Source organism: Herpailurus yagouaroundi, unplaced genomic scaffold (assembly GCF_014898765.1).
Source record: "Herpailurus yagouaroundi ecotype Mexico unplaced genomic scaffold, PumYag 181, whole genome shotgun sequence".
Classification (NCBI taxonomy): domain Eukaryota; kingdom Metazoa; phylum Chordata; class Mammalia; order Carnivora; family Felidae; genus Herpailurus; species Herpailurus yagouaroundi.
Window position 1 is genome coordinate 33,369,093 of NW_024412412.1, and position 18,045 is coordinate 33,387,137.

The 18,045-nt window shown below is 37.7% G+C and overlaps 1 protein-coding gene across 1 annotated transcript in view; it reads right to left on the reverse strand.

Annotated features, from left to right (window-relative positions):
• Window positions 1-18,045, reverse strand: part of ADAM7 (ADAM metallopeptidase domain 7) — a 66,608-nt gene that overhangs the window by 7,032 nt on the left and 41,531 nt on the right. The window contains exons 10-18 of the mRNA XM_040490408.1: window positions 16,759-16,843; window positions 15,257-15,387; window positions 13,454-13,628; window positions 11,477-11,566; window positions 10,064-10,259; window positions 9,317-9,419; window positions 8,122-8,311; window positions 1,518-1,598; window positions 244-322 (exon numbers count right to left, since the gene is read on the reverse strand). Of these exons, the coding sequence (XP_040346342.1) occupies window positions 244-322; window positions 1,518-1,598; window positions 8,122-8,311; window positions 9,317-9,419; window positions 10,064-10,259; window positions 11,477-11,566; window positions 13,454-13,628; window positions 15,257-15,387; window positions 16,759-16,843 (1,130 nt within the window). The remainder of the gene's footprint in view (window positions 1-243; window positions 323-1,517; window positions 1,599-8,121; window positions 8,312-9,316; window positions 9,420-10,063; window positions 10,260-11,476; window positions 11,567-13,453; window positions 13,629-15,256; window positions 15,388-16,758; window positions 16,844-18,045) is intronic.

Below are 18,045 nucleotides of genomic sequence, written 5' to 3' on the forward strand. Positions count from 1 at the left end.
ATAAAAAGGTCTTGTTGTGTTACAGTTTCTTAGAAGATCCTATCCAAATATAACTAGAAGAAGATATATTAATTGAAACAGCAATTGTAGTATATTCAAATTTAGGTGTTTAAATATGCAAAACAGTAAAAAGACCATACAAATCCACACGGAAACACAACATATACGTATTAGACTTGGGAAATAAGGAAAACAAGCTTTCTCATTGTCTAGGCTTTTGATATTATATTCTAGAATGCTCACTGGTAGCATTTAAGTTTTCTCCCCAGTCCACATGTTCCTGTTCTTCCTCACACTGGCACTGACGTTCAGGGCCATCCACCTGGAAGAATAGTTAATCATATGATTTTATCAGGTTATATGTGTGTTTTGTACGTCGCTTAGCTTGGTGCTGTTTCTACATCACACACACACGCACACACACACGCACACACACTTTTACTGATTAATTAACTAAACTGCATATCAAAATCAACATTGGAAACAAATAAATAAATGAAATTGCAAGAAGCAGCAACTTTTGAAGGTGGCCTTTGGACGAGAGAATGATTCTAACAAATTTAAAACCAGATGAATTAGATGGCTTTACTTATCTTTCTAGAAGACATGAATGTTATTAAAAGAACAGCCCTGTTAGAGTTAGACATATCATAGCCACACAGCTGGCTCTAACTAGCCTTAGTAATAACGAGATAACGTTAATATGAGAAAAAAGAGTGGTGCAATGTTTTCTTCATCAAAGACCATTGTGTAATGATTAAGGATATGCACTCTTTCTGCACTTATATTTCAGCTTTTCCTTCAACATAACATCATGTGACTTATTCTCCACCTGTAATATTGGGCATAAGAATAGTACTCGCTTTTGAGGCTGTTATGAAGTGTTTAGAATGTAATATATGTAAAGTACTTGGAAGGGTACCTGATACATATACAACTTATATATAAGTGTTACTGATTAATTGCACTAAGGAAAAATGTTACCCACAAATGCAAACTGCTAGGTACTGGTGGTATCAGGTAGTGTTGAGTAATTATATATATTTATATATATATGTGTGTATATATACATTTACATATACATATATGTATATATACCTATACACATATATACATATACATATATATACGTATACATATATACAATTTTTGTTATTTGGTCAAAAGCTTTCAATTAATGTTGACATTGTTATAATTTTACTATAAGTGACATTATGATAGATCCTTTAGGTTTCAACTTCATACGTACATAAGTTACTAGGTTTCTAGATTACCAGTCCAATGATAAACTATATACTTATAATATTGACAATATCTATAAGTAATACCTGGTTTGGATCTTTAGATCAATTTTATGGATGATACATGAAAACATGGATCCCAAATGTGTATTTTATTTAAAAATCAACACTCATACACACACACACACACACACACACACACACACGCTCAGGAATGAAGTTCTATGTAAGCAAATGACTGGCAAGACATTAATTTAAAAAGGAGCCAAATCTTACAGCATTTTCACTGCACAGAGACAAGCAATTGGTTGAATTGTAGACCTTTTCGAGTTTCACACATTCACCATTGCTGCACACCTGGAAATAAAGTTACCAGTATGAATTAATGACTTGCTCTTAGAATTTACATGATTTTTTTCTATCATAAAAAAAAAAAAACACATGTAGAATCTTCTGTAGAAGAAATCCTCCATAAATGTTTGATGAGATATTTGAAATTAATGCAGCGTACAATCAAACACTGTTATATACAAACTCATCATTAAAATACCTGTATCCTTACTAATTCGTCAAATGTTAACCTATCAAAGATTCTACAGTTGTAAGTGCAACAATTTATGTTATTATTTCTATCAAGTTTTCTTTTTCTGTTTTTTTTTTTGAAAAAAATTTTTTTTTTATTTTTGGGACAGAGAGAGACAGAGCATGAATGGGAGAGGAGCAGAGAGAGAGGGAGACACAGAATCGGAAACAGGCTCCAGGCTCTGAGCCATCAGCCCAGAGCCTGACGCGGGGCTCGAACTCACGGACCGCGAGATCGTGACCTGGCTGAAGTTGGACGCTTAACTGACTGCGCCACCCAGGCGCCCCTCTTTTTCTGTTTTTTAAAAGTGTATTTGTTCTTTTTATTTGTTTTGAGAGAGAGAGGCAAAGAGAGAGGGAGAGAGAAAGAATCCCAAGCAGGCCGCATGCTCAGCACGCACCTGGACCTGGGGCTTGATTCCACGTCGGCAAGATCATGACCTGAGCCAAAATCAAGAGTCAGATGATGAACCGACTGAGCCACCCAGGCATCCTGCAAGTTTTCTTTTGATTCAGTAAGATCCATGCTTGCTATACCACCGTTGTCAACTGTGCATTTGGTTATTTTTAATATCAATTAATCTTCTTATTTATGCTTATTAACTTTGTTTTCCATTTTGCTTGTTATTTTTTTGTACATGTTATAACGAAATTATTGTTGTTTTTGTTGCTTATAATTATTGCCTGGCTTGTCTTAGCCCATTTTTTAAATTTTTTCTTTTTGAAAAATTTTGTTACATTTATTTATTTTTGAGAGACAGAGAGAGACAGAGCACAAGTGGGGGAGGGGCAGAGAGAGAGGGAGACCCAGAATCCGAAGCAGGCTCCAGGCTCTGAGCCGTCAGCACAGAGCCCGAGGCGAAGCTTGAACTCATGAACTGTGAGATCATGACCTGAGCCGAAGTCGGACGCTTAGCCGACCAAGCCACCCAGGCGCCCTGCCCAATTTTTAAGTTTTTAACTGTTATTTTTATATTTACCTATTTGTTTTATCTTTGTGTTTTTAATGCTTATTTATTTATTTTGAGAGACAGAGAGAGTATGTGAGCGGGGGGGGAGGGGTGGGGGGCAGGCAGAGAGAGAGAGAGAGAGAGAGAGAGAGAGAATCCCAAGTAGGCTCCACACCATCAGTGCAGAGTGGATTCGGGGCTCAATCCCACAAACCATGAGATCATGACCTGAGCCAAAATCAAGAGTCAGATGCTTAACTGACTGAGCCACCCAGTCCCTCCGATTTTTGCCTATTTCTTTTAAAAAACGTGTATCAGGAAATGTGTTTCCAACTCTACTGAGGTATAACTGGCAAATAAAAATTGTATATATTTCAAGTGCATATTTTAATGATTTTATATACAATATATACATTGTATACAATGTATATACATTATATACATTATATACATTATATATTATATATATTATATACATTATATACAATGTATACAATGTATTATACAATACATATTATATGTATTATACATATAATACAATGTATTATATACATTATATACAATGTATACAATGTATACTTTGTGAAATGATTATGAAAAACAATGAACACATCCATCCCCTCAAATAGTTACTTTTTTGTGTGTGTTGAGAACACTTACAATTTTACCCCCTTAGAAAATTTTAAGTATACATTACAGTATCATTAACTATAGCCACCTTCTACATTAAACCTTCAGAATTTACTGATAACAGAAAATTCGTATGCTTTGACCAACATCTCCCCATTTTCCCCACCTGGCAACCATCATTCTACTCTCTGCTTTTGTGACTTTGACTTCTTTAGCTTCCACATATAAGTGAAATCATACAGAATTTGTGTCTCTGTGTCAGGCTTTATCTTGCTTAGCATACATGAAAAGTCTTCCAAGTTTATCCAGGTGGCTGAAACTGACAGAATTTCCCTCTTTTTCAAAGCTAAATAAGATTCCATTATATATATTCCATAATTATGTAGTATATATTATTATGATATTTTATATGCATATCACATTTTCACTATCCATTTTCCTGTTGAAGGACATTTAAATTGTTTCCATATCTTGGCTACTGTAAATAATGGTGCAATGAAACTAGGAGTACAGATAAGCTCTTCAAGATCCTGATTTCAGTTTCTTCGGTTATGTGCTCAAAGTGAGGGTGCTGGATCATAGCGTAGTTCTATTTTTAATTTTTGGAAGAACCACTGTTGTTTCTATAATGTCTGTACCAGTCTACATTCCCACCAATAGTGCACAAGGGTTTCCTTTTTTCCACAGCCTCACCAACATTTTTTATTTGTTGTCTTTTTGATAACAGTCATCCAAACAGGTGTGGGGTGACATCTCTTAGTGGCTTTGATTCACTTTTCCTTGAAGATTAATGATGTTGAACTCTTTTTCATTTCCTTGTTGGTCATTTGCATATCTTCTTTGGAAAAAAATGTCCATTTAGGTCCTTTGCCTTTTTTTTTTTTTTTAAATTGGACTGTTGGGGTTTTTTGCTCTTCAGCTGTATGAATTAGTTAAAACTTTTGTATATTAACTCTTTATCAGATATATGGTTTGGAGATCTTTTCTTCCATTCCATTGGTTGCCTTTTCATTTTCTTGATTGTGTCCTTTGCTGAAGAAATGTTTTACTTTGATATAGCCCCCCTTATTTATTTTTGCTTTTTTGTCTGTGTCACATACAAAACAAAACAAAAATCGCAAAGACCAATGACAAGGAGATTTTCTCCTATGTTTCTTCTAGGTTCTTTACTGTTTCATACCTTAAATGATCTTCAGTTCATTTTGGTTCATGGTGTAAGTTAAGAATCCGGTTTCATTCTTTTGCATGTGTAGTATTCCCAGAACCATTTATTCAAAAGACTATCCTTTCCCCATTGTGTATTGTTGGTGCTTTGTCAATGATTAGTTGACCATATACGCATAAATTTATTTCTGGTATCTCTATTCAATTCCATTGGTCTATATGTGCATGTTTTAAATGTCTGTTCCATGCTGTTCCATGCTGTATAACTTTGTAATATTGTTTACAATATTGTGATGCCTCCAGCTTTGTTCTTTTTTGCTCAAGATTGCTTTGGTGATTCAAGATCTTTTGTCGTTCCTACATATTTTTGGATCATCTTTAATAATTTTCAGTCTATGGACTTTTCACCTCTTGGTTAAATTTACTCCTAAGCATTTTTATTGTTTTTGATGCTATTATAAATGGGGTTGTTGTTGTTTTTAATTTCTTTTACAGATAGGTTTTTTTTTTCTTTAGTGTATAGAAATGCGACTAATTTTTCTATGTTGTTCTTTATCATGCAACTTTACTGAATTCACTTATAAGTTCTAATAGTTGCTTGATGGAGCCTTCAGGGTTTTCTCTCTTTTTTAAGTTTATTTATTTATTTTGAGAGAGACAGAGACAGTGCAAGTGGGGGAAGGGCAGAGAGTTTAGAGAGAGAGGATCCCAAGCAGGCTCTGGACTGCCAGCACAGAGCCCAATGCGGGGCTTGAACTCATGAAGCTGAGATTGTGACCTGAGCCGAAACCAAGAGTTGGACACTTCACCGACCGAGCCACCCAGGTATCCCTGGGGTTTTCTATATATAAGATCATATCACCTGAAAACAGAAAATTTAACTTCTTCCTTTCTGAATTGAATGCCTGTTGTTTTTTTCTTGCCTAATTGCTTTGGCTGGTAATTCCAGTACTATGCTCACTAGAAGTGGGGAGAGTGGGTACACTTTTCTTGTTCCTGATCTTAAAGGAAAATCTTTCAACTTTTCACCATTGAGTATGATATTAGTTGTGGGTTTACCACATATGGCCTTTATAATATTGAGGTGCATTCCTTCCATACAGAATTTGTCGAGACTTTTTATCATGAAAAGATTCTAAATTTTGCCAAATACTTTTTCTGAATCTATTCAGGTGGTCATATGATTTTTGTATTTCATTCTCTTAATGAGGTGTATCATTGATTACTTTGTGTAAGTAGACTCATCCTTGCATCTCATGAATAAATCCCACTTGATTATGGTGTACAATCCTTTTAAGGTGCTACTGAATTCAGTTTACTAATATTTTTGCTAGGATTTTTGCGTCTATGTTCATCAACCATATTAGCCCATAATTTTCTTTTCTTAAGGTTTCCTCTTCTGGCTTTGATAGAGCATAATGCTGGCCACATAAAGTGAGTTTGGAAGTGTCTCCTCCTGTTTGATTTTTTGAGATGATGAGAAGGAATGGCATTAATTCTTTAAATATTTATAGAATTCACATGTGAAACCATCTGATCCAGGACTTTTCTTTGTTAGGAGATTATTAATTATTGATTTGATCTCTCTTGGTTTATTCAGATGTTCTCTTTCTTCATCATTTAATTTTGGTACGTTGTATGTTTTTCAGAATTTATCCATTTCTTTTAAATATTCAACTTGTAGAATTATCCATAGTATTTTTTATGATACTTTCTATTTCTGTGATATCAGCTGTGAGGTCTCCTCTGTCATTTATAATTTCATTATTTGAATCTTCTTCCCTTTGTTTCTTGGTCAGCCTATTTAAAGGTTTGTCAATTTTGTTTATCTCTTAAAAAACAAAACAATTTTGGGGATGCCTGAGTGGCTCAGTCAGTTGAGCGACTGACTTCGTCTCGGGTCATGATCTCACGGTTTGTGAATTCAAGCCCCGCGTCGGGCTCTGTGCTGACAGCTCAGAGCCTGGAGCCTGCTTCTGATTCTGTGTCTCCCTCTCTTTCTGCCCCTCCCCCACTCATGCTGTCTCTCTCTGTCTCAGAAATAAATAAACATTAAAAAAAAAACAATTTTGTTGGTATTTTTGGATGATTTTTCTTATCTGGAGTGAATAAGAAATTATTTGATATTTTCTTTAACGTGGTGCCTCATATACTCTACCATTGAAAGTCCTTGAACTTTCTAGCATGTGGTTGGTACACATACCTAAAATTTCACAAATACGCATTCCTCACCATTTTGATATTTAGTTATTATAATGGGAAACTGTAGTAGTTAAGAATATGGATTTGCAATATAGGGCTCCATTAAATTATTAAAATTCTAGTTCCCTTTTTTACATTATGAATTTTATTTTTCAATTCATTTCTCTATCACATGATATGAATGGCACTGCAATGTTTGGGGGTGGTGGTATGGGAGGAAAGGAGGTGTATTACAGAAAGAAGCCATACTATTTCAAAATAACTGATTTTTTGAAAGTATTATGTTTTCCATATATTCCTGTGTTTATAAACCTTGATGAGTTGGCTATTATTTTTAGTGTCCATTCTCAACTTTTCATCTTGGAATAATACACCCTTTCTAATCTGGCCTTATTCTAGCTGCTCAATTTCATTTTCTGGTATTTCACCCAAAGCTCCTGTCACACCAAAATTTCCCAGTTATCTGACTATGCCATACACACTGTATCTTTGCATATTATGTTAGTATTTCTTTCTAAAAAGTCTCTTCTCGGGGCACCTGGGTGGCTCAGTTGGTTAAGCATCTGACTTGGGCTCAGGTCATGATCTCAACGTTCATGAGTTCCAGCCCTGCGTCAGATTCTGGAGTTCTGAGCCTGGAGCCTGCTTTGGATTTTGTGTCTCCCTCTCTTTCTGCTCTTCCCCCGCTTTCTCTCTCTCTCTGTCTCAAAAATAAATAAACATTAAAACAATTTTTTAAAGTCTTTTCTCATTTTTGTCTGCATTGAAAAATATTCATTACCTCAAAGCTGAAACGTCACTCATTTAATGGCATCATAAGATGCCTTTTGTGTTTTACGAGGAAAGTCCATCACTTCTTCCTTTGGGCTTGAATGTATATTGGTCACAACACTATGAAAGCACTTGTGTTTGATTTTAATATTTAATGCAGTCTATGAAGTTCTCAAATACACTCATCTTTACATCATTTGTGTACAGCATGGTCACTGGCACCACAGTATGGTGGTAATAATGGGATAAATGTGGCTGAATGAATAACATAATTGAAGAACCTATAGCTACTTCATAGTCAAACTAATTTTAAAAATTATGCCTATAACTTCACTAGATGTCTACTGTAAGATACTAATTAAGCACACTTATAACATTTACACATCATTTTGTCTAACGGAGATTAGGCGAAATGAATATTTATTATCGTGTTATTACTACTTTGCTCCATAAAAAATAAAAACGTTGCCCATTTGTTTCTGCTTTCTCATATATAAGCCCTCAGGAACCAATTACAAAAAGTAATGTTTTCAAGTGACTGAACCAAGAAGTTTTAATAGGACAAAAGGCTTTCGTCTCACCATTTTATCTCCACATTTTGTTCCAGAAGCAACCAGGCCCAAATCTTTAGAATTGCGGTATGAACTAAAAGTTTTGCACTCAGTAGTGACATTCTTCTTTGAAACCTTCTTAAGGTGATTGATCTTTTCTTCTCCAGGTAGAGACGAGTGCTTCCCTCTGCTGCAGTGTATCTTCCCACATTTGACATCTCTGAAGGAAAGGGAGAATATTCTCAGACTTGGGACCAGGAAAAAAGGATTTCACAGAGACGAGACCAGCAGTGAAGCAGTTTGGTAACTTTTCTCTAGACCCAGGCTTATCAGTGGGCTGCCGAAGCATCAAGAGAGGCAGGATGAAAGGTTGGACAGTCACAGTCCTGACTCTGGGAACTGTGATGTAGAACGATCGTATTTCTTTAGATCTCTGTGATTGTCACAAATCCACATTAGCTCACGTTTCCAGAAGAATATTTCCTATTAGTCATTTGAGTTAGCATAATGTTAATCAAGACATTCGAATTTCTTTCTGGCACAGAGCACCCAGTTAATTCTCACAACAAACCTATGACTTTGCTATTATTATAGCACCCATTTGACAGATTGGGCAACAATTGGAAGGAAGAGGAGGTTCAGGGATCGCCCAGTTTCACCTAGTATATTTAGGAGCAAAGTCAAACTCGACCTAAGTCTTTTATCGTTTGTTTTCAGTCCATATCCCTTTGTGGCACATAAAAAAAGAAAAAAAAGCCTTTCTGAGCGTAACAAGTCTGGAAGAATGACACAGCTCATGGTTTTTAAAATCAGATCGTTCACTTCTCCCCTTCCTTCCCGTTTCAAGTTCTACGTTTCTTTCTGAATATGGCTTCACTCGCATCCTTCTTTCTGCTTCTTTCCACCCCTTCCCACTTTACTTTCCTCCTCCTCCTCCTCCTCCTGTTTGCTCTTCCTTATTTTTTGCAGCTTCTCTTCTTCCCTTTCTTTCCTAGGAATTTTAACTCTTGCCCATCTTTCTTCCTCATATTCCACGACCTTCAGCTCATCACTACAGTACATAAATGCCAGTGCCACTCCCAGGGTTGTGTCCTTGCTGCCTCACTCCCTCTCTTCCTAATCTCAATCAAAAGAGGTTAGCAGCTGTCAGAACAAGAGCCGTTCGGGTTCTGATTTCACAAAAACGCTCTTAGAAAGCACTTGCTTTTCTTTACGTGGTACTTACTTCTCTTCGCAGGGAATTAATCCGTTTTCCTTATTTTTGCAGTATCCAAATCTATTTCCCTTTTTATTCATCTCATAGCAGAGATCAGAACTGTCTTTCACCTCTAGGATCCAAAGTAGTATGATTAAAGTAACGCAATAAAAACATGAATGTTATACATCACAAAATACCTTATTTTGCTAATCTAATTGAAATGTCAGTATCACGGGGTGGTGAGGCAGAATGGGATAAATAAATCACGTTAAAACTATCCTACTGCATCAGGAAGATATTTTACGGCAGAGTGGGGATATAAAAAAAAGTAACAAACATACCTTAACCCACATACCGAGGCAGTTAATTAACATTAATGGTAATATCAACTAATTTTTTTTTAATTTTTTTTAACGTTTATTTATTTTTGAGACGGAGGGAGACAGAGCATGAACAGGGGAGGGGCAGAGAGAGGGAGACACAGAATCTGAAACAGGCTTCAGGCTCTGAGCCGTCAGCACAGAGCCCGACGCGGGGCTCGAACTCATGGACCGCGAGATCATGACCCGAGCCGAAGTCGGACGCCTAACCGACCAAGCCACCCAGGCGCCCCTCTACTAATATTAAAGGTAATATCCAGAGATATTCTAGGTGATATCTGGGAAGAATGCCACAAACGGCGTTATCTTCAATCTTGCCCATAAATTTTTACAGGATAATAATAGAAATAATGGCTATTATCGTTATCAGCCATTTGCGGTAATCGTCTCTCACCATTATCAAAGAGTTCAGAGCACTGATCATCCCGGGTGGGGCATTTCCCCATGAAGCAGTAACCTTTTGCATTCTTGCAAGGAACGCCATTTACTTGGAATTTGTCCATAGGACATGCAGAAGAGTGGCCCGTGCACACTTCAGGAAAATCACATTCATCTTTTGCTGGCCTGCACATGGACCCTGATTTTTTCATCTGTTGAAGAAAAACAAAAAAGGCTAAATCTTGGGCACATTCAGGTAGCTTAAGGTTAAGTCAGTAGGGGAGGGTTGACCCATTTAATTTATCGTAAAAAAAAAAAGTTTGAAGGTTGGATGGTGACTTTCTTCTCCATTCCACTGAGAATTGTTATCATTTGTAAATGCCTTGGTGCTTATGTAATTTCAGGAGTGACAGGATGGTTAGAACAGAGTGGGCAGAACCAAAAAGGACATAAAATGGAGAGGTGAGCAAGTGCTCTGCTCATCCTGCTCTAGTACATTCCGTCCCCAGCACACACACAACCAGGACCCCCTCTTGCCTGTATCTATAATGAGGCATCTCCACTCCCAAGAGATCAGATCTCTCCCTATGAACCAGAAAAGTGCCCTGACTCATTGCTGGAGGAAAGTGCATGAAAATATTCTCTTATTCAGCCATTCAATAGGCACTGAATTGCGATGAGTTCTAGAAAGATTTGAAGATGAAGAAGACATGTTGCCTTTCCTTTGTGAGTTCCGAACATAGTGGGTGAAAGAAATGTCATTAAACCTTTGGACAGAGTCATTTGGACTTCTGATTGCCCTTTCTGGGAATAGATCTCCATGTACTAGTTATTCCCCACTTTTGTTTTTTAAAAATTTTTTTTTCAAAGTTTATTTATTTTTGGGACAGAGAGAGACAGAGCATGAACGGGGGAGGGGCAGAGAGAGAGGGAGACACAGAATTGGAAGCAGGCTCCAGGCTCTGAGCCATCAGCCCAGAGCCTGACGCGGGGCTCGAACTCACGGACCGCGAGATCGTGACCTGGCTGAAGTCGGACGCTTAACCGACTGCGCCACCCAGGCGCCCCATACCCCACTTTTAAATCCCAGTATAATCCTTTTCCCTTCTATTTCACTGTTGTTAGAATGACACCCGAGCTGAGGTTAAATAGGCTGGTAATGATTTCGTAAAGGTTGGCCAAGAACAAGAGTAATGTTGAGCATATAATTCTATTCCTAACAGACCATTTGATACCTGCTTCTTCACTCCCCAGACCATAGATCACTGCCAGGGCTCAGAACATCTCAGAAGAAGCTTTATTGGGGCCAAGCAAGCATAACCCGAATCTGGGATTAGTAATGTAACTAGTAATGGACAGACAATTCTGTGGTCCTCTGTATCTTTAATAAACTGAAAATGGAGAACCCAGTCTTAGCAAAGGTCCTTACCCGACAAGAGTCACAACATTCTCCTTCAGCACAAGTAAATCCTGGCTTCAACACACATTTGTTTGCATCACAGCAAGGATTGCTGCACTCCTGGCAACAAGCAAAAGTTAAAGATCGGAAATGGGTTGGTAGTTAGGCTCCTGTTTAATAAGCTGTGCGTGTATATAACTTATCGTTACTTGTCTTTCGGTTTGAAACGCAAACGCGTTGTCCTTGGTTATGACATGTATGTGAAGACGATTCCTTGTAACTGGTCTTTGGGACTTTTACTTTGTTTCCTTCTTGTTTGGCCATTCAGTACTCCACACTCAGTGAATTTTCCCTGGCAGGGTACAAAGCCCAAAGCTTCTGACCTTCCATTTTCCTTTCCACTCTTTGGAAGGAAGGGTCCTGCTACTGCTTTATACTAAAGGTTTAATATGAAATAATAGAACTTCTGAAGACATAATTTAACATTTTTCTCAAGATGCCAAGTATTTCAGGCTGGATTTTGTTGCTGTTGTTAACGCTTCGTTAAAAACTCATGGACACTTAGGCCCTGTCTCCTCAAACGAAATTAAAATTTCAAAAGAAGGGGCGCCTGGGTGGCTCAGTCGGTTCAGCGTCCAACTTCGGCTCAGGTCATGATCTGACGGTTTGTGAGTTTGAGCCCCGCATCAGGCTCTGTGCTGACAGCTCAGAGCCTGGAGCCTGTTTCAGATTCTGTGTCTCCCTCTCTCTCTGCCCCTCCCCTGTTCATGCTCTGTCTCTCTCTGTCTCAAAAATAAAGAAACGTTAAAAAAAAGTTTTAAAAAATTGCAAAAGAAATTGTCTGCATCCTGTCATGGACGACACTTCATATGTTAGAATGAAACTGTAGAACTATTTTAAAGAACAGGCACGGGCAGACGCATCAATTTCCAAAGTTAAGAGCCTCTTCACATTTAAGGTGAGACATTTGAAAACTCACTGTCCCCACTCTGATCGTGCAGTCTCTGGTTCGCCACACAATTAGATTTATTTTGAACTGTAGTATTTGTGTGTATACCACAAATACGGTCTTCAGTCCAGTAGTATCAACGTGACCTTGGTGGTTGTTAGGAAAAAAGGATCTCCGCCTCACTTCAGGCCTCCTGAATTAGAATCCACAATTTAACAACATCCCCAGGTGATATACATACACATAACTTGAGAAGTAGCTGTTTAGGACTCATACCTACATGATAATCTCTCAACCAAAATAGCCTCTATGTTGGAGAAGAGCAGATTAAGAATTACTCTAGGGGCACCTGGGTGGCTCAGTTGGTTAAGCCTCCAACTCTCGCTTTCGGCTCAGGTCACGATCTCAAGGTTCGTAAGTTTGAGCCCCACATCCGGCTGTGAGCTGATGGCATGGAGCCTGCTTGGGATTCTTTGTCTCCGTCTCTCTCTGCCCTTTCCCCACTCGTGCTCTCTCTCGCTCTCTCTCAACATAGATATTTTTTTTAATTAAAAAAAAAAAAATGACTCAAACATTTGTCTTAAATCTTCTAAGTGTTCCAGAGACCAAGGCTGTCATAAATATGGGAAGATTAGAAGGTTTCTGCTCAATTAAGACAGAGTTTTCTAATCACATGAACTGTCCAACTGGGATATAGACAAGCTTCCTAAGGTCCGGAGTAAAACTCAATTGACTGACTGTGGAGAACACATTCTTACTGTGCATGAGATCAGACTTAATGACATCTAGGGGGTTTTCTCACAAGAAGAGCCAATTAATATATAAACGAGGCAAATGTGATACTGTGGGTCTCCAGCAAGATCATTATGCATAATTCATGACTTGGTAAGATGCCTTGCAATGAGGCTACGCCAATAACTTGTTTCAAAATGAGACAAAAAAAAAACCACATTATTTAACACTTTACAAGAAATATGGTTGATTAAAGGCTACTTACCTGCCTAGGTTCTAGCTGAGCACAAACTTTGTAATTTAAATACAACATCATTTGCAAATACCTGAACAGGGCCACAGTCGCACTCTTCTCCTTCGTCCAACTTCTTGTCTCCACAATACGGGTAATCACTTAGCTTATCAGAAAGTGGGACATTGAACAGGCACGTGGGATTGTAATCCTTCACGTGTTGCAGGTACCGAATTCTGTTGCATTTACTGAATTTTAGTGCCGGAATGCTAGAGTTTAGATGAGCGAAAAATAAAGATTAATTTTATCCATGCATACTGGTGGAACAGCTAAGAAAGTTTTATGAGGGATTTAGAAAGAATAAATATAAACGATCAACTCTAAAAGTCCATTTACTTCTCCTACTCTTGCCTTAGTGGTATACGAGAGTAGCGACTGGGCTTTTATAATAAGCAATGTCTATTGAAACAGGCAACGCGTGCCATTCTGGTGAAAATACTCTGACTATATTTCCTCCAGAAAGTCCTCCCTGAAGCCCACAGTTTAGACTGAATGGCTTGCTGCCCCATATCACTTTTTGCTTGTGCGTCTTGCCATCATCTATATAATTGTTTATCATTCATGCAAGATTACAAGCTTCTCAAAACAAGAAATAGATCTTCGTCTTCTTTTCCAATAAGCGCTAGTTTAACGCCGTGTCTGGTACAGAGTAGGTCTCTGTAAACATTTGTTGAAACAAAGGATTCATTTGGTAACATCTCACACACCCTAGGAATGCACCATACTTCTGAAAAGTTGAAAGATTCACAAAACTGATATTCACCTCCCTTCTGTCTTCCTCTTGTTTTGACTCCCTTGCCATTATTGACACAATGATTGGGTACAGATGTACTTTTTGAGCCTTAAGTGTGTTACTGTGGGATGGTGGGGTTCTGAAAAACACTACTAATTATGTAGATAATGATATAAAATCAGCTGTCAGTTACTTAGTTCTTATTCTGTGCCAGTCACCGTAATTTGGGGCTTTCACTATTTTACTTCATTTAATCAATATATAGAAGCACTGACCATCATCAGCAAACACTTTTCTTATATGCAATGCACTGTGTCCCCTCTGTGAAGGAATTCCAGGACATGTAAGGTTTAGGACCTGGATGCACGTAATTCACAGCATGATGAAGGGATATATATATATATATATATATATATATACACACACACACAGGATATACAGTCCTATATTCTGTAACTATTTATAGAGTGTATCTGGGACTTTTCTAGATAGTGTGATGAAATAGTGAACGAAGCAGACAAAACCCTCTGCCTTCATGAAGTTTATAATTTATTGGAAAAATAAAATAATAAGCAAGCTAAATAGCTAAAGCATAGACTATATTAAACAGTGATTAATACTAAGAATGGGGGGGGGGGAAATGCAAAGAAGAGGGGATAGATAATTCCCGACAGGGTGTTATGAGGAGACAGGATTGAACAATTGGATCAAGTGGCTGGGGGAAGCTTGGCTGAGAATAACATGTGAGTAAAGATTTGAAGGAGGAAATTAGAGTTTATAACAAAGATGATAAAACGAGGCACATTGAGTGTATCCCTCCCCTATGCACCTTAGTGCAATTTACTAATTAATCATTGCATACTTTTGTAGTGTGCTCAGATGGAGTTTTAAATGTTCTCTCACTGTATCACTAGGACAGACACTACCAACTGATAAGATTTAGACCCCAAAGGGAAGCCTATCACGGCTGGTTTTGTAAGAGAATTTACGGAATATATTAGGAAAATTTTCACATAATAACAGTATATCCCTACGATATGGAGATCTAATCAAGAGCCAGTCGCAAAATATCTAAATGTCTTCTCTGCATGGTTTGAGCCTCACCTTCCACCGTGATCCATCACGCATCTCTCAAAAGTACAAGTACACGGGTAATCATTATGCTTCATCCCAAGGCTATGCCCCAGCTGATGTGCAATTCTGCTTGCGACTACATTTAGGTCAGGTAAAAGATCCTAAGGCCAAGAAAAGATGTGCATCAGAAATTTCTATAAGATAATGCACTCTAGGACATAGTGTTTTGAACTATTGGTTGAGACCCAGTTTCTAGCTTCTGGTTAAGTAGTACTTATCGGAGAGGCCACGGACTCAGTTATCTCCCTGTCTTGCCCTCGGGTCCTTTAATTATATAATGATGTTGGACAAACGACCTTCTGAGTGTCACTAACACTAACATTTTGAAATCATTTTTTTGTGGCACAGTAATAGTCATCGTTGGATTTCTATAAACTCATTCTTACAAATAGCTAAAAACGATAAGCGAATGTCCTACACAATACAATAAGCATTATTGATTTGCCTTTTATATACTAGATATTCAAAGAGGGTAAAAATAAATATGCGAGGTTCATGTTTTCAAAGTACAGTCTTACACTGCACAACAATGTTGTGTGATCCTTGCGGAGGAAGTTTCTGCTACGAAAAAACCCAGAAATTCAGTGATTTGAAATCCCAGGCAGGGTTGATTGTTACCTGTGTTTTAGCTCTATTTCATGTTTTTATCTCTATGTTAATGACTAAAAAATTAATTTCCAGAAAGGAGTGGGATATTAGGCTACTGTAAAGGTAAAATTCCTCTGATTTGGCTCTCTCATTGCACTCGTTTGAAATTTAAAATGTGTTCTGGACGAGTTGCAATGTCATAATTGGAGTGGCGACAGCCTGTGTTAGATTAGACGGACTCCACTATGCAGAATTTGTGTTATTAAAATACTGGAGTCAAGGCATAATCATAAAAATATCCATTTAAGAAAGAGATCATGTACTAGGTTTTAATTTCAAGGTCTTAATAAGACTGAAATAAGATTACTTGGCCGCCATTTACTAGAAGCTTAGTGACTTGGGAAAAATAGCAGATAAAATAGGTAAGTCAGCAGTTTGAAGGCCTTATTCTTCCTGAAAATGAATTGCAAGGTTGTCTTGCTATGCTATTTTAAATGGTTTATGCACTCCCTTTTCAGCACGAGAACAATTATCACTTGCTAACTCAGCCATCAAGTTTTGTGCACTTTATGTGTCCTTGTAAATAAAGACACATTATATTTAATATGCCAAAAAGCTTTCTTAGTTTTTGCATGTGCATTTGTGTGTGGTGTTCTTTTAAGCTCTGAAGAACACTCGTTTACTTTCATTGTTCATCTATAGTTTTTATAAAAGATTATTTTCTGATTTGATCAAAGAAACATAACAGTTTCATCATGACATATCTTGGTGGGAATATATGACAGAATGCATGCGTGTTCTCTTCAGCGGGACGCAGAAAATTTACAAAAGTTTAATTCAAATTTTTTGATTAAGTAACATAACTTCAATAAAACACAGCCTACCTTAATGACACTGGAGGAATAATAAGGCAGGCATATACCCCCTGGATAAGAAATTCCTTGTGCATTTGTGTAGAGCCACTTCCCACTGGAAACAAGGTGCAAATACACTCTTCAGTCTGAGGTCATAGTTTAACACAAAGATTGAATTGCTACGAACCCTCACGATGCTAGTACCTTTGCACATAAAAGTGCCTTTTGTTCTAGGGTTCTAGAATTGAGGATGACCTTAGTTGTTATTAAGCTCATTTAAAACCTGTGGTATATTAGAGGCATTGAAACAGTACAGTCTAAAGTTGAAGTCATAAAAAATGTACTTTCTAAAAACATAATATGGTGAGAGTCCAATTTTACATGGCTTACTCTATACTCAGCTTTGGTTAAAACCACTTAAAAGACCAAACAATTAAGCTAAAAAATGTTTGGAGGGAAAAATACAACACAGTGAGTAGACTCAACACCATGACTAATTAATTAGCTATAGTTGAAAATTTTTAGAAAATTTCAATCGACCATAGAAATTCATAGAGGACTTGATAGCTATAATCAAATATTTTAAACAGTTGTCACGTGAACTATTCTTGGATTACCTAAAAAGACAGATGTAGTTGTGTATGTTAAGGGAATCCAGACCTGATATGCTTTCAAGAACATTTAGAGTTGAACCACTTTAAAGACAGTGGTCATGAGCTGGAGGACCACACTTGGAATTTAATTAAGAAGGTTCAAATACAAGGAAGGTGGTCAGGCTAGATGACCACCTTTAATCTTTAACTTTTTTGACCAAGAAGATCAAAAAAGAAATATGCTCTATTTCTTTCTTTGCTTTCGAAATGTTGCACATTTTAGTCTCAGTGTTTGGCTACACATCTTGGAAGAACTTAGAATTCTGGTCTTGGGGCGCCTGGGTGGCGCAGTCGGTTAAGCGTCCGACTTCAGCCAGGTCACGATCTCGCGGTCCGTGAGTTCGAGCCCCGCGTCGGGCTCTGGGCTGAAGGCTCAGAGCCTGGAGCCTGTTTCCGATTCTGTGTCTCCCTCTCTCTCTGCCCCTCGCCCGTTCATGCTCTCTCTCTCTCTGTCCCAAAAATAAATAAACGTTGAAAAAAAATTAAAAAAAAAAGAATTCTGGTCTTGCTAGATCTGGAGATCTTGGAAGAACACCACCTATGGAAATAAAGCATCAGAGCGACCACGGTCTGATTTTGCTCAAGGTCACTTAAGAACAAAAGTCACACCATGATAATGACATATATATTGTCTCATCCCTTCTCGTTCTCTGTGAACATAGGC